General features: G+C 33.9%; 1 protein-coding gene across 1 annotated transcript; it reads right to left on the minus strand.

Moving 5' to 3' along the window:
* Window positions 1–4,598: 4,598 nt before the first annotated feature.
* LOC133172493 (caspase-6-like) lies at window positions 4,599–23,195 on the minus strand. The gene is made up of 9 exons (XM_061307382.1): window positions 23,030–23,195; window positions 21,916–22,062; window positions 18,109–18,313; window positions 16,319–16,401; window positions 15,863–16,069; window positions 12,156–12,375; window positions 7,694–7,858; window positions 7,175–7,284; window positions 4,599–5,572 (listed from the first exon to the last, which is right to left on the minus strand). Exons 2-9 carry the CDS (start codon window positions 22,048–22,050, stop codon window positions 5,408–5,410), a joined length of 1,290 nt encoding a protein of 429 aa, XP_061163366.1. The 5' UTR covers window positions 22,051–22,062; window positions 23,030–23,195; the 3' UTR covers window positions 4,599–5,407.
* Window positions 23,196–24,436: the final 1,241 nt, after the last annotated feature.

Raw genomic sequence — 24,436 nt, forward strand, 5'->3', positions numbered from 1 at the left:
ATGAAAAAAAAAAACAACATCGAGTCTTTTGTTACCTACCGATTACACAGGCAAGGCAAACAAGAAAGATTGCTTTCATGTTCAAGGTAACCCAGCTTCCAAAGAAGTAACGTTTTCCAGCGTTATATATATAATACAATCGCAATCCTCCTGATAACCTTCGGCCTGAACTCTAGAGGAAATACGTTGGCAGTATCTTGACCGAATTTGATCAGAAGATAGCGTACGTAATTTTAAAATCGGTATTAACAAAAATGTAATATGTCTGCACTTACCATCAATTACCTTTACTAGAATTGATAGACGATTTTTGGTGTGGAAAAATTCTGCAATGAATATGTTTAAAAAAAATACATGCCTATAAATTTATTTATTAAATAAAGAACCTTTCTTTTGAATATTTTTCAGCTCAGCTGAGCTATAAGCTCAAGCGAGCTTCTCACTGTTGTCCGACGACTGCCTGACTGTCTATCTGTCCATCCATCCTACACATTTTCGACTTCTCTTGAGCCATTGAATCAATTAAAATCAAAGTTGGCACATCTTTTTTAGGGGAGGGGATTCAAATTGTTCAAACGAACAGTCGTACCCCTTTCCAATCGAGAAAAATGTAAAAAAAAAAATTATATGGTTGGAACATTTAAATATCGACGGATATGGCCTTGAATTTTGTCCACCTTAAGCCTAAAATTGCCACATTTTTTCTTCATGATTGTTTAAATATTTGATTGTACATGCACTGACCGTCACGGTAGCTCATTTGGTATAATGCTCGCTCCACGGTAGGATGGTCGTGGGTTTAAGGACATACGCAACGTACCTTACCTACTGATACTTTTTCGAGATATTCTTAATTTAAGATTATAGTGCTATCAGATGTTCGTAGACAAAAAATCAGCATACATTACCAGGAGTTTTGAATAGATATCAATTGATGAAAATTCTTGTATAATTCAAAGAAAAATATACAAAAATTACTAAACATATATTCTAGATGTTTTGTTTATCCAAACTTGTTTTAAAAGAAGTGTACAATAACATATACAGACATTAAAATTTAGCACACAGTTCCTTTAAGTATTGGAACTCAACTCCAAGGAAAAAGACAATAAAGTTCAAACTATGTTGCGTATGTCCTTAAAATCCCAGGCCGCGGCTGACGTAAGTCGTTAAAAATAGGCAGCAATTGTTCCTTCCACGCGCTTGGCACTTAGAAGCGAAAGTTGTGGGTCTTTCCGATGAGACCTAAAAACCAAGACCCCGTGTCACTGCAGGTATTGGCATGATAAAGGTCCCTCATTGCTCAATAGCCCGAGTGCCGACTGTAAAGGTCCTCGCCGTATAGGGTGACGTCTCTATATGAGTGAAAAATTCTCGAACGTTATTTATTGATTGTGTTTTGTTTTACGTCCCATTCGAGAATTTTTCATTCATATAGAGACGTCACCACATACCGGTGAAGGGCTTCATATGTAGACCTTTACTCGCCACTCGGGGCCATTGAGCAGTGAGAAATCTTTATCGTGCCAACGCCTGGCGTGACACGGGCCCTACATTTTTTTAGATTTTTAAAGATATTAGTTACATAGAGTGCTCCATTGTTTAAAAACAACATGACATAACAAATAGTATGAAACGTGTCAGACAAAACTAGTTTCACAAGTCAGTCCAATTCTAGTTGGAAATATATTTATTTTCAATTTATTACAAAATACAGATTATGTTCTGTAGCAAAATAGGACAGCTGGAAAATTAATAAAATAAATCAGAAAATATGAAAAATGTAGTTTGTACAATGAAGATAAATGTGATGCCATTCAGTAATGGACAATATTACCCATAACATTAAAAGTATATGTGTTTCATATTCAAGCACATAAACAATATATTATTGTAACATGTAAGTATACAGGATTTATAGGGACTTTATTCAAGAGACTTAATTTGTTTAATCAGGGACCTATAAATATATTAGTATCTAGGTCCCTGGTTTAATAAACATAATGTACTAATATTTACACAAATTATTCTTGTATATTGTCCAAATTTTGACAAACACAGTACACAGTCATTGATATATAAAAACAATCATTCTGAGAGTATTGCATTAATTAGCAATACTAGTCTCCTACCGGCAAGTGTAATCTGGTTCCCGTTAAGAAGACAGACAGACGGACGGACAGACTCAGAGGAAACCTATAGTCCCCTCCGGTTTCACCGGTAGGGGACTAATAATGTAATACATGTGATAGCTAAGTTTAAACTGTGAAAAAAGAATCGCCCATTGTTAATGGATGATATGATTTTATCCAACTTGTTGCATGCCTTTTTTTTTTTAAAAGGGCTTTGGGATAGAAAACACACAACTCAGACAAAATAGTATATCCAACCACAAACTATGGGAGATCCTATGTTTCTCTGTATTGATCGGCTGTTGATGTAAGTGTTTATTTCTGTGTATATAATGCTCTGTCATGAGTCAGCATTTATTCTCAGGATTTGAGTACCTCTCATCGACTTCTCCTTTCCTTATGACGTGTAAAGTCTGTTTCTGTAGTGCTTATATAACAAGCATTCTGAGAGCATTGCATTAGCAATACTATAGTCTCCTACCCATAAGTGTAACCTGGTTCCCCCTAAAAATTAAAAATGCCATAATTCCGTCAAAAATCAATGAAGCGGAGTGAAATGCAAACTTGATCTATAGGGTAGACTGGGGTAATTTCGACCACTTTTGCTGATTTGTGGCTTTCAGTCCACAAAACACGACTGTTTTCAAATGTACTAGTTTAAAAAAAAAATTAAAGTAATTGACAATGATTTTTTATTCATATTTTTTTGCTTTAGGACTTAAAAATGCATAAAAAATAATGAATTGGTTTAAAAATAAGTAAGCATGTTGCATGGGTTAATTTCGACCGGCCTCGGGGTAATTTCGACCACAACAAACATCAAAAAGAAAGATAACTCTTGCAATGCATGTTAACTTTACCTGTCGCATTTTATTCAAAATTTATGGTCCGAGAAACTATATTGCCTTATTTAGAAAATACGTGTATCTATCTCTCTCAACAAAAAGATTAAAATGGTTAAGTACTAGTATCCATACATTAAAGAATTGGGTTGGGTTACTTAAGCTTTTCAATGTTGTCTTATAGACATCTTAATTCTTATTCTTTATTCTAAATTCTGCTTTTAATTCGCTAACTCTACATTTTAAAATTGTGTTATAAAGTTATGCAAATAGATGAAATTTTCTCAGATTCTCAGATTCCACAAATAATTTCTTTGTTATGATTTTTAAATTGTTCAACCCAAAAGGGATTTCATTTAATATCGTTTTTTTACAACAGAATCATTCAAATTGTATACATGTATAAGGCTTTAGCATAGCATTCGAATTGCGTACATTTTTCTTCACTAATTTTTACCATATACACAATCATTTGGAATGCGTTGTTTTACGTATTTTACGTGTTTTTTTTTAATTCTTAAAAGAGATAGATCCTGAGATATTCGATCAAGTCAATTAAATAAAGATTTACAGAAGCAAAGTCCTCTGACCCCCCCCCCCCCTTAAAAAAAACTCAAACAAATCATTTATTTCGTGTAACATCATAGTGTTTTTTTTTTTTATTATTATTATTTTTTGTGTTTCAAGATTGTTGCGGTTCTTTTGGTGTGTTGTTCTGATATTTTGGGTACTATTTGGATTTGTGTACCTGGACTGTGTGATACGATCTTAATACGACTGGTTCGTTGGTTTTCGATAGTCTCAGTCTTGTCCGTCAAACGCATTCGTAATATGAGAAAAAATTACAAAAACCTGATTTTTAAATTTTTTTTAAATTTTTTTTTTTTTTTTTTTTTTTTTTTTTTTTTTTTACATATATTCAATATTGCCTGCATCCTCTCTTTTGTTAATTTGACGGGTTTGGAATCTTATGGATTGCTCTATTTCAAAGCCAGTGCCGACTTTTTTTAAATATAAAAGGTTATATGTAGTTAATATTGTAAATATACAGTATAATAATTTTTTTTTGGAAGATCTAACTCTGCATTGCATTAAACAGCTGTTAAAGACAACTTACACATATTTCAGAATAAGTGGTCGAATTTACCCCGCGTCCTTAAAATCAGTAGGGGTAATTTCGACCAAAATCATATGGACGTTTCTTGTGCATTTTGAGAGAAATCCAAGATAAATTTGTAAAATTCTGCAACTTAAAGATATTCCAAGAGAAAATAAAACAATTTTAATTTAATTCGTGCTGTGGACTGTTGAACAAGGTCAAACTTAAAAAGAGGTTGTACGAGTTGTCTCTCTTGCATTTCCTTGATCAAATCAAGCGCACTGAAGACGTGGACATCGAACGTCAAACTGGAGACATAAATAATAGTAAAAATATTATTTATATCTCTGATCAAGCTATATTTGCGATGAATAATTATACTAGGAAACACTATTTGAGGAATAGTTTTCTATAATTCCGAATAAATTAAACTTGTCTCAACACTTCCGTAGATCTTTGTGTGGTGTTGTGTTCCTGTGGTCGAAATTAACCAGTGGTCGAAATTACCCTGACTTACCCTAACTCATCAAGATAAAGTCACATACCAAAAATCAGCTCAATATCTGCAAGCGTTTAGAAGAAAATTGCGGAAAACCCTTAAAAATTGAAAAGGTCGTAATTCCGCCAAAAATAATTGAAGCGGAACAAAATGCAAACTTGATCTGTAACTCATCAAGATACACTCACATACCAAAAATCAGCTCAATATCTGCAAGCGTTTAGAAAAAAAAGTGCGGAAAACCAAGTGGGACAGACAGACAGAGGGACAGACGGACGGACAGACTCGGAGAAAACCCATAGTCCCCTCCAGTTTCACCCGTAGGGGATTAATAATTTGGATTGGGTGTAAACCAGTTTTTATAGTTCGTTTTATATATATCATATGAGTTTGAATAACTATTCCATCATTACGCTATTCATGTATTTCATACTCTCCTTCCTTTTTAATTTTGTTCATAGTCCTTCATCAAGATACTAAAAGATGCCCCTTTTATCCCTTAATGTTTTGAGAAATGATAATCCATACAAGTTTCTGTATATAATTTGACAAATAATGTATGATGTTTGAAATAAATGATTATTACCGGTATATACATGTACTATGGTTTACTGGGCGACATAAAATTTCGTACTTATTAAATTCCAACAACCTGAAAATAAGTTTGATAATTTTCCAGTCAATAATTATCATATTTAATCATATTCACTATTTTTTTCTAAATTTAAAATTATGATTCCAGTATCGTATATCAGTATATCATACATGTTTATAATCAAAGGAGAAATGCATAGAAAACAGTTATTGTCAGTACGTGCTTTAGATTTCAGCTATGTCAGCTAGATGCTTGCTGAATTCTGTTGCTTTGAACTTCCTCTGTGACTAGACCTGGACAAAAATACAGACTTTTTGATAGGGTGGAATTGAATTCAGAAATGGCGACATATTCTTTTCTTTGTCTACTGTCCTTTGCTCTCCCACGTGACACAAGTTCATTTACCTGGAAGACATTATGCCCAATATAACAAGAGGCCCATGGACCACAATGCTCACCTGAGTAACTTTGGCTCTGCTGTTCTTCACCAGACTTTCCCCCATGTAATACACCTATTGTGGTCCCATCCTATCCCAGGGGTCATGATTTTAACAATTTAGAATCTACACTACCCAAGAATACTTCTACATTAGTTTCAGCTTTTCTGGCCCAGTGGTTCTTGAGAAGAAGATTTTTTAAGATTTTTTCTATATATTTCAATGTAAAACTTGGATTCCCTATTGTGGCCCCGCCCTACCCCTGGGGGTCATGCTTTTAATAATTTATATCTACACTACCCCAGGATACTTCTACATTAGTTTCAGCTTTTCTGGCCCTGTGGTTCTTGAGAAGAAGATTTTTAAAGATTGTTTCTATATATTTCAATGTAAAACTTGGATTCCCTATTGTGGCCCCGCCCTACCCCCGGGGGTCATGATTTTAAAAATTTAGAATCTACACTACCCCAAGATGCTTTCACATTAGTTTCAGCTTTTCTGGCCCAGTGGTTCTTGAGAAGAAGATTTTTAAAGATTTTTTTCTATATATTTCAATGTAAAACTTGGATTCCCCATTGTGGCCCCGCCCTACCCCCTGGGGTCATGATTTTAACAATTTAGAATCTTCACTACCCCAAGATGCTTCCACATTAGTTTCAGCTTTTCTGGCCCAATGGTTCTTGAGAAGATTTTTAAAGATTTTTTCTATATATTTCAATGTAAAACTTGGATTCCCTATTGTGGCCCCGCCCTACCCCCGGGGGTCATGATTTTAAAAATTTAGAATCTACACTACCCCAGGATGCTTCCACATTAGTTTCAGCTTTTCTGGCCTTGTGGTTCTTGAGAAGAAGATTTTTAAAGATTTTTCCTATATATTTCTATGTAAAACATTGATTCCACATTGTGGCCCCGCCCTACCCCCGGGGGTCATGATTTGAACAATTTAGAATCTACACTACCCCAGGATGCTTCCATATAAGTTTCAGCTTTACTGGCCCTGTGGTTCTTGAGAAGAAGATTTTTTAATGACCCCACCCTACTTTGTCTTCTCTTGATTATCTCCCCTTGTGAGGGGACTTGGCCCTTCATTTTAACAATTTAAATTCCCCTTCACCCAAGGATGCTTTGTACCAAGTTTGGTCAAAATTGGCCCAGTGGTTCTTGAGAAGAAGTCAAAAATGTGAAAAGTTTACAGATGGACGGACAGACAGACAGACAGACGGACAGACAGATGGACAGACGGACGGAAGGACGACGGACAAAATGTGATCAGAAAAGCTCACTTGAGCCTTCGGCTCAGGTGAGCTAAAAATTAATTTTTCAATATGAATTAAAAGTTAATTTTAGGATCAATTATAGTCTCTAAAATTCAGATAATTTGTATCCCTTTACTTTACTCTTACAATTCATATTTTAAAAAAGTATGTGTCAGCCACACATATCATAATCAGTGATGATTCATACAGAATACATGGAAATGGAGTGTACATGTAGGTTCCTTATAAACTAAGAGATTCAAATTATTCAACATATAAATATATATCAGAATATAAATGTATCAAAATACCTTTGTCAGGATCTGAAGAATATCATCTTTATAAGAATATTTAGCAAGTACAAAGGCTACAGCTTGTAGAAACCAAGATCCATAAATCTTATTCCTGAAGGAAACCATTCCTGGAAAAATAATGCATCATTAATGCAAAGTGACAACTACAGATTAAGTAGCAGCTATTATGTAGTTGATGCAGCATCTTTTTCTAAAGGTTCCATTCTGAGAAGTTCCATTCTTTGTAGAAAATGTTTAGACTATGAATAGTTAATTCTTTGTTGTCATTTTACTTCAGTATAACTACAGATACCACATCAGCCATGTTAGCTGAATCCTGATGTGGTATCAGCCATGTTAGCTGAATCCTGATGTGGTATCAGCCATGTTAGCTGAATCCTGTAATTTTCACATCAGTAAAATAGACATTTTAGTCAAATATTCCATCAAATGTATATCATTAACAAATCTTTAACTAAATAAGTGTATCTAACTGTTAAACATTTATTTAATTCATAAAAGAAAAGAATTTGATACCAAGTGTGGATGCCATTGCAACAACCATATGACTCATTGTTGGGGTGAGAGTCTCACTGTGGGAATCTGTCTCAGAGTTCAAGGTCATATCTTTCATTTTCTGCTCTGCTTTCTTAATTTCCTCGTCCGTGTTGGAGATTTCCCTTACTCCTTGATCTCTATCATCTAGTAAATAAAGCCAGGACAATCATTTAAAGAAATTATTTTTTATTTATTTTTATTGCAAAAACATATACACCTTTCACTCCCACTCTCATACAAGTTGGAAAAGAAGGACAAATATATACAAACACACAAAATTATATATATATATATATATATATATATATATATATATATATATATATATATATATATATATATATATATATATATATATATATATATATATATATATAGATATATATATAACCAACACATATATGCAATAAATATTCAGACAATAAGTTAGGAGAGTTGTTGGAGTCAAGCTTTAGTTAGTCTGCCATTTATGGTCCTTTGTGTTGATTATTGCACAACAAAACACATGGGCCACAATGCTCACCTGAGTCAATATGGCCCTGCAGTTCATCATCAGTGGATTTTAACTCCTTTATATTCCTATGTAAAAATATGATTCCCTGATGTGACCTCACCCTACCCTCAAATGTAATGATTTGAACAAACTTGAATCTAAACTCTCTGAGGATGCTTCATATTCATATGACTTAATTCTGACTTTGTTGTTATTGAAATTTTTTTTATTGATGTGACCCCTACCCAACCCTCTGGGTTATCATTTGAACAAACTGGAATCTACACTATCTGAGGATGCTTCCATAGCAATATGACTAATGACTATTGCTGTTCTCGAGAAGAACATTTTTAAAGATCTTTTCCGACTTGTTTATATGTAAAACTTTGCTCCCCCATCGTGGATCACCCTACCCCAGAGAGGTTATGATTTGAACAGACTTGAATCTACAGTACCTGAGGATATTTCCATATCAATATGATTAATCATGCCTTGCTGTCCTTAAGAATAGTTTAAAAGATTTTTATATATTTTTTCATAAAAATTTTATCCTCCTTTGTGGACCCACCCTACCCTTGGGGGTCATGATTTGAAGAAACTTGATCTACGCTACCTGAGGATGATTCCAGATCAATATGACTAATCATGGCTTCGTGGTTCTTGAGAAGAAGATTTTCAAAGATTTTTTTTCCCCTACATATTGAAATTCCTATGTTAAACTTTGATCCTCCACCCTAACCCTAGGGTCATGATTTGAACAAATTGAATCAACACTATATAATAAAGGTTTCACATAAGTTTCAATTTTTCTGACCAAGAGGTTCTTGAGAAGATTTTTAAAAGATGCCACCAAATTTTCTTTTTCTTAATTATCTCTCCTTGAAAGAAGGTGCTGCACTTCATTTGAATAAACTTAAATCCCCTACAGCCAAAGATGCTTTATGGCAACTTGGGTTGAGCCCAGTGGTTCCAGAAAAATCGAAAATGTGAAAAGTTTACAGACAGACAGATAGACTCTAGACAAAATATGATCAGAAATTTCAGCTCACTTGGAAAGCTAAGGTGAGCTAAAAAGCAGATAATAAAATACAAGAAAAAAAAAAAAATAAAAACAAAACAACAACAGGTTGCAATGTATATGCACATATGTTGAGATTAAAAATCACTTTATATTAAGAGTAAATCATTATTTAGAACCCTTATTAAAGATCATTTTTATTCACAACTACCAGTTTATTCTTGAAGCGAAGTGCTAATATCCGCTGTCATTTTACGACCAAATTCGCGAAGGAACCAGAAAACACACAACCCCTATGAATCAATAGTTCAATACACAAAAGGTATTAATTATTTGGCAAATTGATTAATAAATTTAATACTAAAAACAATTAATAGATATCGATTAAGCATAGTGTAAAACAAAAATTAGGATGTTTCTAAAATAAATGTATACTGTGAAAAAGACCCCCCACTCCCAACACATACGTACTAATAAATAAACAAATATTACCTTATAGAATCTGAAAATAATAGTACCAGTAATTACACGTTTTAAGCATTTAACCCTATTTTTTTTAAATAATTTTGTTTACAAAAGGTAAAATATACACCTACAGTGTTTCATTAAAGGAAATTCTGGTACATGTATGTCACACAATCAGGCTAACATCTATATACATGTATTTACAATTATTGATCTGAAGACTGAAGTATCTTAAATTTTGCGAATTACGAGGGATGTCTCAGAAAAACGCGAACATTTTCAATATTTTTTGTTTCATTATTATATTTTATAAAGTAAAAAATTGGTATGCACAATAAACATTTTTTTTTACATAATTCACAGAAATTTCAATAAAATGTCTCTATAAATAACATTTTTATCTTTGATCAACGAATCATTCAAAACCGACGAAGTCAAAACGTAGCTCGTTGATCAGCTGTTGAGTTTTTGAATTTTTTCAGGAAACGTGCATCTTAAAATATTTGTTTAAAGCATAAATTCAATACTGCATTTGATTTTCTTTTACATGTACTTATCGAGTTATCCATTTCACACATGCTACAGTTAAGAATAAATTAAGGATTTTATTCTTTTAATATAGACAATTTTCCAATCATAAATCTAACTGCTCGCATAGTTAACGGTGGTCTCCACATATGACGTCCAGCTCTAGAGTCTTCAGTTATCATTTTTGTATGTCTACTAAATGCTTCTTCCATCGGATAACTAGTATAGATATCTTTGAACCTCTTTTACTATGTATAAACCAGTGTTCAATACATGTATTTGTGTCGTTTCCTGGTTCCCAGCTCTTTTCCCCATATGAACGGGGGGGGGGGGGTTATACCCCGCTCCACACAGTACCGAGTGATAATTTGGGGCGCCGCATTATCGCCCGACGTCGCCGTTTTTGACATTATCTAACTAATAGAGTTTGTGCATATAACGTCATATTTTTCTTATTTTTAATATGTCAGAGTATTTTGGTCACATTATATTTCCGTATAGCCTGATAATACAGAAAACATTGCTGTCAATGCAATTTTTGAAAGTCAAGAAATTGCCGTGCGCCAACCACGGATATTTAACACCCTTTAAATGTTGTTTCTAAATGCAGGTAACATTACAACCTTATAATATTTAGCCAAAATGACGAAAATATCTTTTTCCAACATTGCGCCAAAAATGAATAAGCTTGGTCAGGTAGTTTATGAAATATTTAAAAAGTTCGCATTTTTCTGGGACAACCCTCGTAAAAAAAAACACTTAAGCAGTTTAGAGTCAGAAAATATATTTTGCTGGATCTACTCGTATTGTTAATTTTTCAATATTACAAAAATGCGATTACTATACTCGTACAATGTTTGACTCACAGTGCCAATGCAATTTAGGGACTTGGTTACCTGTAGAACTTTTAAAGCATAAATTAATTGATATTAAAAATTTCATTTGTAATTATTGTGAAGTGTGAAAAAATGTCTTGTCTCTTTTCATTCATGTGTCCAGCGAGATCTAGATTGATTGATTGTATGTTGTTTTATGTCCCGTTCGAGAATGTTTCACTCATATAGAGACCCCACCATATACCGGTGAAGGTCTTCAAATTCAGTCCTTTACTCGCCACTCAGGGCCATTGAGCAGTGAGGGTTCTTTATCGTGCCAACGCCTACCGTGACACGGGGCCTCGGTTTTTAAGGTGTCATCCGCGGGACCCGCAATTTTCACTTCAAAGTGCCGAGCACTTGGCAAAGGAACAGTTGCTTCCTATTTTTTATCAACTTAGGTCAGTTGCGGCCGCGATTCGAACACACACGAACTTCCGATCATGGAGCGAGCACTCTACCGAATGAGCTATTATGACGGCCAGCGAGGTCTTGAAAATAAACGATTGTGCAAGCCAAACAATGGGCCCTAATTAGAGTAGATTAACGGTTTAGCATTAGAAACTGAACACTAATACATAATTTGGATGTTCTTTTGATTTATAAATATAAATATGTCCCTCACTGATGACGACGATCTTACCATGACGCTAATATTTTAACTGTGTTGGAACTATGGCGCTGATTTTTTAACTGTGGCGCTAAGGAAATTAACTGTGGCGGGGCCTCTTCTGTTAAACTGCCCATGGAGAACCCTGACTTAGCAATATTTCTTTTAATCTTATGAAAAGTTCTGATATGTTTCAATTAAAATCATGAATATTTATTACTGCATCTTGAGTTAACTTGTTTAAATCATTATGGCATCTTGAGTTAACTTGTCTAATATTTGTATCGATATTGTTAAACAGTTAAAGCAAGTCGTTGAAGAAGTCAGCAAGATTCTAGTTCCCCATGAGTAAGCCTATTCCTGGCTTTGCCTCGAGAAATAAGCTTGCTCATGGAGAACTGGAATCTTTCTTACTCCCTCAGTGATGTACTTTAATTGTATACAGTCCCTACCTCCCCTACAAGCCTGGATAAGTATGACTTTTGGTTTGTCAGCCATAGCTGGAAAGTTTTCACCATTGAACTGTTTTTTGATTTCTTCAACTGATACAGTTTTGCCATCTACTCCATAGATAGCCCCTGTGGTCCCATGGGTCATTATCACCAGAACAAAGCAATCTGCTGTTCGATGAATATCCTTTTCTACTTCACGTCTTAGTATATCTTTTATGTCCTAAATGAAATAAGAAGTTCATTTTATATCAGAATCACACAGTAAAACATTTGTGCCATCTAAACAAGAGGCCCAAGGACATTAACAGTCACCTGAGTGTAAGATACAACAACTTGGAGGATCTGTAGAAGTATATAATAAACTGAAGTATATAATAAACTGTTAGATGAAGCTTTGTTGCCCAAAGGCAAGAGAAATAGTATAATCAGAATCAATGAAATAAGTAGACTAATAACGAAATAATTAGACTAAGTCTAGTACTCAGTAACAACTCATAAAGTAAGTTCCACTTGCCCCAACTTATCATTATCGCCATGCAGACTATAAACAAAACAATAGTGCTTCAGTAATATTTTAAACCCCAAATTATAACCTCTCACATTGGTCTCTCTTGGTCTTCCAAGAACATTTAATAAAATAAGATACAGGTATTTTTGTCTCATTTTTATTTATTTACATTTGCAAATATTTTTCTTAGATGAACCTATTGAAGTGAAAATATGTTCAATTCTGTATGAACTTATTAGGGGGTCAGAGGTCATGGCGTGACCGAATCACACAGCGAGACGATATCTTGTCTGCATATTTCTGTCACAGTGACACTGGTTTCGGAACTTCTAAGCCGTTAAAGCGATGAAAAGAATAAAATCATTGAAACATTTTTTTTTTTTCGTTCAACAAATGACCATTAGATCTTTCTTCGGTGTGAAGAATGTTTCTAATTAGCCTAAAATCACGCTTACCTTTTTAACACGAAATTCCTTTGAAGGTATGTATACTGAAGACGATAGCACAGCTTTTGACCTCATATATAAAGAACTCAAACAATAATAGTAAGATTATTCCCGGTAGCGATCATTGTTTTTTTTTTTTCATTATGAACAAATAATTCCTGAACTGGACTGCTGAACATCATTGTAAGTATTCAAATGTTGGAGCGAGGCGAACTCTCAAGACCAAACAGCTTCTAGGTCATTGCGCGTCACAACATAGCAATACGGCGGGCCGTAATAATAATAATAAATGCAGTTCTATTCGGAATATTCATCTCAAATGTAAATAAAAGTAATAAACAACAATGTTAAAAAGTTCACTAGGAAATGAACTTGGTTGGTACGTGATCAAATCTTCTGAGAAGCCCTTTGGGCTTCACAGGATTTGATCACGTGACCAACCAAGTTCATTTCCCAGAGAACTTTTTAACATCGTTGTTTATTTCTTAAGTATTATTTACAAGTCTACCTGATCATTAAAACTATGGAAGAAGATTCTGTATTATCCAATAAAAATTCTTGCATACTTCTCTAATTCTATTATCTTTTCAAATACATTTATAGTGATTAATTATCAAAGGTGACTGGCAAAGGGGAAAGACTTTTCTCAGTAGAATACAATTATTTAAACTCTTACCAGCACCAGAGAATACAATACTTGACCAAATGGTCCAGAATTTCAAAAATCTGGTAAAAGTACCCTTGCTTACTAAAACTTCTACTGTTTGCCTCGAAGATGTCTGGGAGCCGAAAAGATTTTCAAAGAAATAATGCGTTCTCACTAAAGATTCAACACAGCCCTGCCCTAACACCAGAACCCATTACCCAGGGTCATGTAATCACAATTTGGAAGAGACACCTTTGCTTATCATAACTATACTTGGTCTCTTTGCCTTATAACCAGGAGCAATTTTAAAGAAATTATTAATTTTCATTGTATAGTCAAAATAGCCCCCAACCCACTTTCAATAGAACCCCTGAACCAGGGGACATGAAATTCACAATTTTGGAACAGACAATCTAGCTCATCATAACTATGCACTAAGTTTCTTTATATACCCAAGAGCATGGAAAATTATCAAAGGAATTATTCATTTTTACTATATAATCAAAAGATCCTCGTCATAACACAAGAACCCCTGGGGCCATGAAATTCACAATTATGAAAGAGGCACATTTGCTCATCATAACTATGCACTTAGTTTTTTTACATAAAACCCAGGAGCAGAGAAGAAGATTTTCAAAGAAATAATGCATTTTCACTATATAATCAATAGAACCCTGAAATTCACAAGTTGGAAGAAACACCCTTGCTTATCATAACTATGCTCTTTGTTAGTTTATTTGACACCCAGGAGCAATTTCAAAGAAATTATGCATTTTCACTATATAATCAAAAGAGCTCCCCCCTTATCTCAAAACCCCTACCCTGAGGCCATGAATTTCACAATTTTTGAAAAGACACCCTTGCTCATTATAACTATGCACTTAGTTTCTTTACATATTTACCAGGAGCAGAGAAGATTTTCAAAGAAGTAATGCATTTTCACTATATAATTGATCCCTGCCCAAACATCAGAATCCCTGACCTAGTGGTCGTGAAATTCACAATTATGAAAGAGGCACCCTGGCTCATCATAACCATGCTCTTAGTTTCTTTATACAATACCCAGGAGCAGAGAAGAGAATTTTCAAAGGAATAATGCACTTTCACTATATAATCAATAGAGCCCTGCCCTAAAACCAGAACCCCTTACCCAGGGACCACGAAATTCACAATTTTTAAAAAGACACCCTTGCTCATCATAACTATGCACTTAGTTTCTTTACATAATAACCAGGTGCAGAGAAGACGATTTTCAAGGAAATAATACATTTTCACTATATAATCAATAGAGCCCTATCCTAACACCAGAACCCTTGACACAGGGGCCATGAAATTCAAAAATTTAGCAAGAGGCACCTTTGCTCATCATAACCATGCTTTTAGTTTCTTTACATAATACCCAGGAGCAGAGAAAAGGATTTTCAAAGGAATAATGCATTTTCACTATATAATCAATAGAGCCCTGCCCTAACACCAGAACCCCTTAACCAGGGGCCATAAATTTTGGAAGAGGCACTTTTCCTTATCATATAAAATCAATAGAGCCCACTCTAGCACCAGAACCCCTGACCCTGGGGCCTTGAAATTCATAATTTTGGAAGAGACATCATAACTATGCTGTTTGTTAGTTTGTTTGACACACAGTAGCAGAGAACAAGATTTTCAAAGAAATAATACGCTTTCACTATATGGTCTATATAGCCCCGCCCTAGCACCAGAACCCCTGACCCTGGGGCCATGAATTTCAAAATTTTGGTAGAGAATGCAATGCTCATTGCAATCATGCCAACAGTTTTCTTGCTTGATGTCCAGGAGTAAAGAAGATTTTTAAAGATTGCATTAGTTTTGATGGTTTTAGCCCCATCCCCAGTGGGGCAGAGACCATGAAATTCACAATTTTTGTTCCTCCTCATCAATAGATGTTATATGCCAACATTGGTTGAAATTGGTTTGTAGAAGAAGCTGAAAATGTCCAAATGTTAATGCACCAAGGATGATGCATGACGATCGATGAAAACAGATAGCAATAGGTCATCTGAGTGACTCAGGTGACCTTAAAGAAGATAAAAGCTACATTAAAAAATCTGGACTTGTATTTTTGTCACACCTCTCCTTTCTTGTCAAGGAAAACATCCACAACAAAATTCATCTGCTCAAACACTTCTTTAATTTTCTCCTCATCCTTGTCTGTTCCCTCTCTGTTTGTCAGGGTTACTCTTTTCATACCAACATCATCTTTCTCCAGTGGACCAAAAAATATTTTGTTGTTGATAACCAGTACTCTGCCTCGAGGCTTTCGACCCATTTTATAACACTGATATTTGTAAATAAAATAAAATTGTGAAATATATATCATAAATCACACTTGATAAATAAAAATTTTATGATACAAAAAAAATTAAACAACTGTACACATGCAAAATAAAAATATCTCTGAAAATGTATAATGTTATACATGTACAAGTATATGGTAAAAAGGATGAGAAATCTCTTTTTTCTTCCATGTCTTATACATACCAGTGTTACATGAAATGTAAACATCTGTAAACTTAGACTTCCTTACCCTGCTACTCTGGAACTGGGTGGAATTTATTGAGCACGGTTTTACAATCAATGGTCCTTCTAAGCTTATAGGATCTGGCCATGCTATGTAAAAATAAAAGAACTTAAATTTCACATAGGCCTACTTCTATTTGACAAGGAAATAAAAATTGTAAAATACAAGAGGCTCAAGTGCCTTATCAGTCACCTGAGTATAATACAACCCTGTTAATTATTATAGGTGAATATAATCAAAGGGAAATAACTTTTCTTAAAGTAGGGTAACGCCTTTGCTTACTACAACTATAAACTTGATTGACCTGAACAATGCCCAAGAGCAGAGAATTTTTTTTAAAAATTAATGCATTTTCACTTTATGATCAACAGAGTCTTGCTCTAACAGCAGAACTCCTGTCTCAGGGGCCATGAATTTCACAATTCAAGTAGTGGTACTCTTCTCATCATAACCCTGCACTTTATTTGTCTTAAGTTCTAAATAAACAACCTGGGGGGTGGGGGGGTGGGGGGGGGTGGGGGGGTTAAGTAATTAATGCCTTTTTATTATGTGATCAATAAAGTCCCAATCTAACACCAGAACCTCTGACCCAGAGGCTATGAATTTTACAATTTAGGTATTAGAGCCCTGTTCATTTTAACCATGTACTTAATTTGTCTTCTAACTTTACATGTGGAGAAGAAGATTGTTTAAAGAATTAATGCATTTTCACTATAATTTCAATAGTAAGAGTCTCACCCTAATACCAAAACCTTTATCCCAGAGGCCATGCATATGAATTTCACAATTTAAGTAGAGTCATCCTTGCCCATCATAACCATGCATTTATTTCTGTACTAAATACTCAGAAACAGATATGATTCTTAAAGAATTCATGCATTTTCACTTCATGATTAATAAAGCACCACCCTAGCACCATACTGTCAATATAGCCCCACCCTAGCACCAGAACCTCTGACCCAGGGACTATGCATATGAATTTCACAATTTAAGTACATGTATAGGCACCCTTACTAATCATAACAATGCATTTGTTTGTCTACTTAATATTCACGAGCAGAGAAGATTTCAAAGACTTCATGCATTTTCACTATATGATCAACAGTGTCCTGCCCTAGCACCAGAACCTCTGACCCAGGGGCCATGAATTGCACAATTTTGGTAGAGGGCTCAAAGTTTATTATAATCATACTATAGTTTGACTGCTTAATATCCAGGAGTAAAGAAGAAGATTTTTGAAGATTGCATTAATTTTGATGGTTTTGGCCCCACCCCGAAGGCCCCTGGGGGACAAGGACCATGCAATTAACATTTTTTGTCTCCCTTTGCCCATAGATGCTATATACCAAGATTGAGTGAAACTGGTTTAGCGATTCCAGAGAAGAAGCTGAAAATGTTCAAATGTTAATGGATGACTCATGCCTGACAGTGACGAATGAAAACAGATCAGAATGGGTCACCAAAGTGACTCAGATGACCTAAAAATGCAAAAGCAGACATTTGTTTTTGTAAAATATTAATGACATTATGATGTTCAATTTAATTCCTGTGAATATAAATATCTTTGGAGAAGAAATTGATTATTTATAATCTCAAGAATTGTGAAAATTGCAAGGTCTTAATTTTTAAGGTCATGGTGGCATTCAAGTGCCTATGATCAACAGGTACTGGTACATACACTTTTATTTCCCTTTGAAAAATGATTGTAATTATTTTGTACCCTTTTCCTGGTAAAACAAAATGTGTAATAACTAGACAGAAACTTTAGAGGTGATAAAATGTTAATATCAATTTACTCTGAGGTAGATCTTCTTCCTCCTCCCGATGATGAAGCTGATTGTGTGGAACGAATGGCACTTTTTGTCCTGAATTTATGTGCTCTGCCACATGTTTATTTTGTGTATCCACTAGCACATTCAGGAATATCTTAAATGCCTCTGGACCTCGCCTTGGCAAAATGTCCAGCAGTTTTCTGACTTTCTTCTCCCTAAGTTTCTCCACCTTTAAGAAAAAAAAACTTTGATTTTTTATATGTGAGTGTATTTTTTCTTGAACTGATGTAAATATGAAAAACAATCCCTCTGGAAGAGGCAAATGATTGTGGTGATCTTGTATAATTAAGAAGGATTTCCAAATGTAAAGTTTAACAAATAGAGAAACTGGCAGACTAATAGACCTGTGAAAAAAAAATTCTACCAGATACTCTAGTTGGTCATTTTTTCTAATGATTAAAAAATGAGAAGCAGTAACATAAATAATTAGGATTACTTCATTCTAAACTTCTGTACATGTAAATCAATCATGCCATTTACTCTGTTTTATTTTTTGGAAGTAGACATTTTATGCTTAAAAAGGTATTATAATGCATATTAAAATTCACATTTTGTAAGATCTGCCATTGTTTGAATAATAAGTACTTAATATAAGCATATAATAGTGCTAAAAGGCTGTACCCTTATATTTCAGTTGAAAAAAGGTAGCTTACATGCAGCCCCTGAAACATGATAGGCTGTTTAATGTATTCTCCAATGAAAGATTAAAAAATTGATTATTGTTTAGCTTATAATCACTTGAGGATGAACTTCACTTAGAAATTTTGTCTCTACCTCTCATTAGAGAAATATCAAATGCAGCATGATATGATGTTTAATTGTGCACATCCTTACTGGCATTATCCATGCATCTTTTAACATCAATAGAACTGAGGATACTGAAGAACGAAAGTACTCTCAAACTTTTAATGTACTTGCTCATCAACACAAAATACCCTACAATAATCCAGTCTTGCATGTATGTTGCATCTTGGGCTGCTGATGTGAGTCATGTGACCTATATTTTCAGATGAATATTTGGAGCAGGTCGATTGTAAGTGCATGCATTTTAATACCTTGACCATGCAGTATTGACTAGATGTGTCATCTTTAGTAGGTGCATTTATAGTGCTACCAACCATGTTTCAAACAAAAGGCTCATGGGCCACAAAACTCACACGTCATCAACTGAATTTGTACCTGGTACAGTAAAACTCAGTTATAACAAAGTCCTGGGAGCCTGCTAATTTACTTTGCTATATCAGTAATTCCTTATATCCATATGATGCATTTGTGAATTTGTTAGAGTATATATAGCAGATTTTGCACAACAGATTTTTTTTTCCTTCAAGTCTGAATGTCAAATGTGTTTGGGGAAGTATTAAAAACAAAATTTTCTGCTGGAGTTTAAAAGTTTTCAGATGAATTGAATTTAAAAATAAATATTTACAAAAATAATGTCAGTTCATTATTTAAAAAATTGATATCTTTGAAAATTCATTAAAAAAAGATATAAATTTTGTGATTTTTAACCTCTAGGAGATACAAAATCAGTTCACTATATCAGTAAAATTGCTGTCCGAGTTTGTAATACCCATAGAATTTTACAAGGATTATAGTTAAAAATTTAAATACATGAAACCTACTGTTGTCCTATAATTGTGTAAAGTCCATGAAATCAACAGAATAAAATTTACAGTATATTCAGCATTGAAGTAAATTTACGAATCAACTCTCTTATTCTGATGTCAACTATATAAATATACTGTTTTGCATTATTGGCATTTAAGGACAGAATACAAAAAAATGGATGTCTGGATAGGTATATATTTTTGGACCTATTTTGGTTGTAAATAATGCAACTAATAAATTTCTAAAATATTAAGAAAATGTAAACTTTCTATGATGTTTAAAGTTCTACCTTTCTGCAATTATTCGTATTAATCAATACAACTTTTGTCACTTCAAATCCCATTATTGTGAAACTTTGAATTAAATATCAAAATCTACGCATTTAAACTTATTCATTTTACTTATATAAATTTGACTTAAGTTGTTATTTTCAGAGTTTTAATAAAATTTTGTTTGTATCATCTGTCCTTAAGTGATAATCTGAACAACACTAAATAAAAATAAAAGTAATGTCGCTAATAATTCAGTCACATACATGTATATTTTTGTTGAAGGGAAATATATATAAAAGATATGTCTCTAAAATAGCTAAAAATTAATAATGCTAATAATTTATACCTACCATTTGCATAAAACTGCTAAATTTGAAATAACTCAGATACAGTATTTCTTTTTAAAAGTTCATTCCCTAGTTTTGGCCCTAACCTAGTCCCTGATGCCAATTGTTTTTAACAAACTTGAATCTACTCTGCATGTGGAAAATTCACATAATAATAGTTTATAATTAATTGTGACCCTGCTCTTTTTACAAGATTATTTTTCTAGATCTTTCCATACATTTAAAACTCCACTTAGAAATGATCGAGAGATATCGTGATCAAGGCCAGAAAGGTAAAGACCAATAAAAAAAAGAGATTTTTATTATTTTTTTTATATATATTAAATGATCTATGTTTATATTTATCAAAGAATCTGTGAAAATTACTTTGTTAGGGAAGTTAAGACTTCTGGGGAGGAGGAAGTCAAAGTGATACAAAAACAGTTTACAGAACATTTGCTAGCCAGCTTTGTCTCACTTTGTAGATGAAGATAAAAACAAATTTTGGCATAAAAACTCTAATCACTGATACATGTACATGTACCTGTACTTTAAAGCAAGATTTAATATACTTTCTAAATTAGCTCAAACTTTTCTTGTTCTTCCTTAGAGCAATGACTCTGAAAAGACTTTCAATAATGTATAAAAAAATTTATACTGATTTCAGGTTAGAACTAAACTGCCCTCTAATCATGTAGGCCTAAAATTAATTAATTTGTGTGTTTCTTTGAATATTACTTAATTGTCCTTCTACAGAGTCTTGAAAAAAAATCAAAATTATCCACTGTAATTAAGTTACAATTAAAGCTTCCAATAAAATATTAGAAAACAATACACTCATTTCTGTTGTATGTACATAAACTTCTGGTATCATGGTAAATACATGCATGTTCTGAATGCTGTTATAAATAGATATTTTCAGTAGGTCCAAATTAGCATGAGTTATTTCCCGTTGGCTGCCATATTGGAGGTCAACATGCTCATATTCCTTCATTATTCAACCAACTTTAACTTTTTATACTGGCCATTGTGGGGTAGGAAGCATTGTTTTTCTGAAAAATATACATTTGTTAAAGCCTCCTTTATTTCATTATTTTTATTCTATAAAGATTTTCCCTCAAATATTTCTGCTACACCCTCTTAAATTTGGTAATTAAGACAAAGAGGAAAAATTACCAGGTTGACCACCAAGATGGCGGTCAAGAGAAATAACTCGGAGAGAAAATACGACATATGGAAACTATCAATTGTGTGCAGGTATTTTACCGAGGGTCCTGACCCTCTTTTTTACAAGTTGGAGGTTAGATACTATGGTGGGTAATCATTTTCACCTGCCAAATTGATCTTCATTGAATCTCTTATAGGTATTTCAAATCATAATGTTGGGACATGTGCCCCTAAAGCTTTTCTGGGAGATGACAGGTATGCAATAGCTATGAATATGCATGTAATAATTAAATGCAAGTCAAACTTAAAGTTACTTGTTTGTTCCTTTAATAATGCAACATTTTAATTCAAACTTCACCATGTTAAATACAAAAAAGTGTCTCTGATATATGTACCTCTATTTCATCTTTCATTCCCTCTGTGAAGATTTCATTGGAGAACAATTCCTCTGCAATATCATCTGGATTGGCAATATTCTTCACGAGGTATGTACGGTTTACTTGGAGAGTTCTTCTATCTTTGTCATCCATCTGTCTAAGTATCTAACACATACAAAATGTACAATTTACATGTACTCCTATTAAGAAAGCAACACACTTATAAACTTGGAAATCAATATCTTCTTTTAGTTATACATAACACCACCATGAAGAGTATGTTAAATAAGGATGACTCCTTAGACTTGTAAAAATAGAATTTTGAACTTGGAGAAACATTGATATTCACAATTTGTTTTTATTTTATTTTCATAAAGTTTCCACCATCACGGTAGTCAGTCCGTAGAGCACCCGCTTTGTGATCAGAAAGTCATGTGTTCGAATCACGGATGACACTGACCTAAGTCGAGACAAAATAGGTAGCAACTGTTCCTTCGCCAAGTGCTCAGCACTTTGAAGTGAAAGTTGTGGGTCTTTTGGATGAGACCTTAAAAACTGAAGTCCTGTGTCACGGTAGGCATTGGCACGATAAAGAACCTTCACTGCTCAATGGCCCTGAGTGGCTAGTAAAGGTCCAAATTTGAAGCCCTTCACCGGTATATGGTGATGTCTCTATATGAGTGAAACATTCTCGAACGGGACATAAAACAACATACAATCAATCAATAAATCATAAAGTTTCCACAGATTTTATCTATTTAATTTGAACACTTTTAGCCCTAACCCTAAGAAAGATATACTTGGACATTGATTTGCAAACGTTTTCTTAAGGACATTTGGTCATGAAAATCAATGGATAATAAACTTAACATCTTTCATAATAAATGTACTTAAGCTGTTCTGTGCAACTTTTGAATTCAATGTCTGTTTCCAATTTCTGGCAAGAGTCGTAAAACTGTCAAATGACTTGGTTACGCGTCAAAACTAAGTCCTTGTTTTAAAACAAAAGAGACAATAAGTAACTAAGAGATAAAGGAATCTACATATTGATAAGCCAATTTTTCCTAAGCAGCTGTTAAGGTAGGGTCACATTACAGAATCATTACGAACATGGTGATGGTATATGACTTACCTTTATCGGTCAAATGATAGAGAAATTTCGAGCTAAACTTCAGTTTGTCGTTGTCTGTAAACAATAATTTATCCACTTCATTATATTATCAGAATTTGATGTCCATAAAATTTAAAAATATCCAAATAAACGATCTTCATTTACTTTTACATCGATTTAGACAATTCTATTTTTGGGAACGTCTAAGCTTCCCAGTTGAAATTGGAATTCCTTTTTCTAATTTTAGATATTATGTATCACGAACCCGATTATTATTTTTCTCTGTGTGCTTGGGGAATAAGGTTCAATGAACCATTTTAATCAAAATTTTCCGCAAATCGCATCAAATTTAGTTATGAAACATATTATACATAGCTAAATATGAGTCATTACAGGCCCGTAGCAGCAAAAAAGACCAAAAGTGTGTGTTGGGGGGGGGGGACTCCCAAAATTATCCGAGAAGCAAAATTAAAAAAAAAAAACTAATTTACTGTCCAAGTCCTCGAATTTGCCAGTGCTCGGCCTTACATCAAAAAGTGGGGGGGGGGGGGGGGCATCCAGCATCTAAAGAAAAATTTACTGTAGCAAAATACATGCACTATACTCAGAAAAAAGTGGGGGCCCCTGCGCCCTCCGCGTTCTACGGGCCTTCATTACTCTCATCAGAGACATATAAACACTGACAAATAATATGTTTCTGCTCCGTTATAATAATTCATAAAAAATAAAAAGATATCAGTTAGTTTCTTTTCTTCTTACGAAAGCCTATTAGGATCAAACTACGGTAAAAAAAAAATTATAACTCCTTTTCAAAAGGCGTTATAACGCGAAAAAAGGCGTAATAACGCCTTTTGAAAAGGCGTTATAACGCGGAAAAAGGCGTAATAATGCAAATAAAGGCGTAATTACGCCTTTCCAAAAGGCGTTATCACGCCTTTTAAAAAGGCGTTATTATGCCTTTCCAAAAGGCGTTATTTCGCCTCTTATTTTTCAATACATGACTTACTTAGCCCACCCTGGGGGCTGATTATAATTAGATTTTCAGGAAAAAAATTTTTAAATGTGTAAAATATTTTCAATGTTAGACCAACTTAGTCCTTCTCTGATGCCAGACACCTCTACCAAGGTGCATGGATTTCAGAAATTTGGTTGAAGGCTAATTGTACATTATACCTATGCAAATAGTTTGCCTGTTTTTTCCAAGAGGAGAGAGAAATATTTCAAATTTGACATGAATTTTTAATACTTGGCTAGCAAAGCCCAAAGCTGGCTCTGCCTATATCCTGGATTTTCAAAAGTAGAGTGTTGACTTCTCTTAATACGCTTGCGAACAGCTGTCTGCGAGATGTGCAGGAATATAGAAAATACTATAATTTTGAATATAAATTATAATATTAAAACTATAATCTAAATATTGCATAAATAAAG

The sequence above is a fragment of the Saccostrea echinata genome, unplaced genomic scaffold, assembly GCF_033153115.1.
Source record: "Saccostrea echinata isolate AGI-Se365-2 ecotype Australia unplaced genomic scaffold, CSIRO_AGI_Sech_v1 ptg000054l, whole genome shotgun sequence".
Taxonomy (NCBI): domain Eukaryota; kingdom Metazoa; phylum Mollusca; class Bivalvia; order Ostreida; family Ostreidae; genus Saccostrea; species Saccostrea echinata.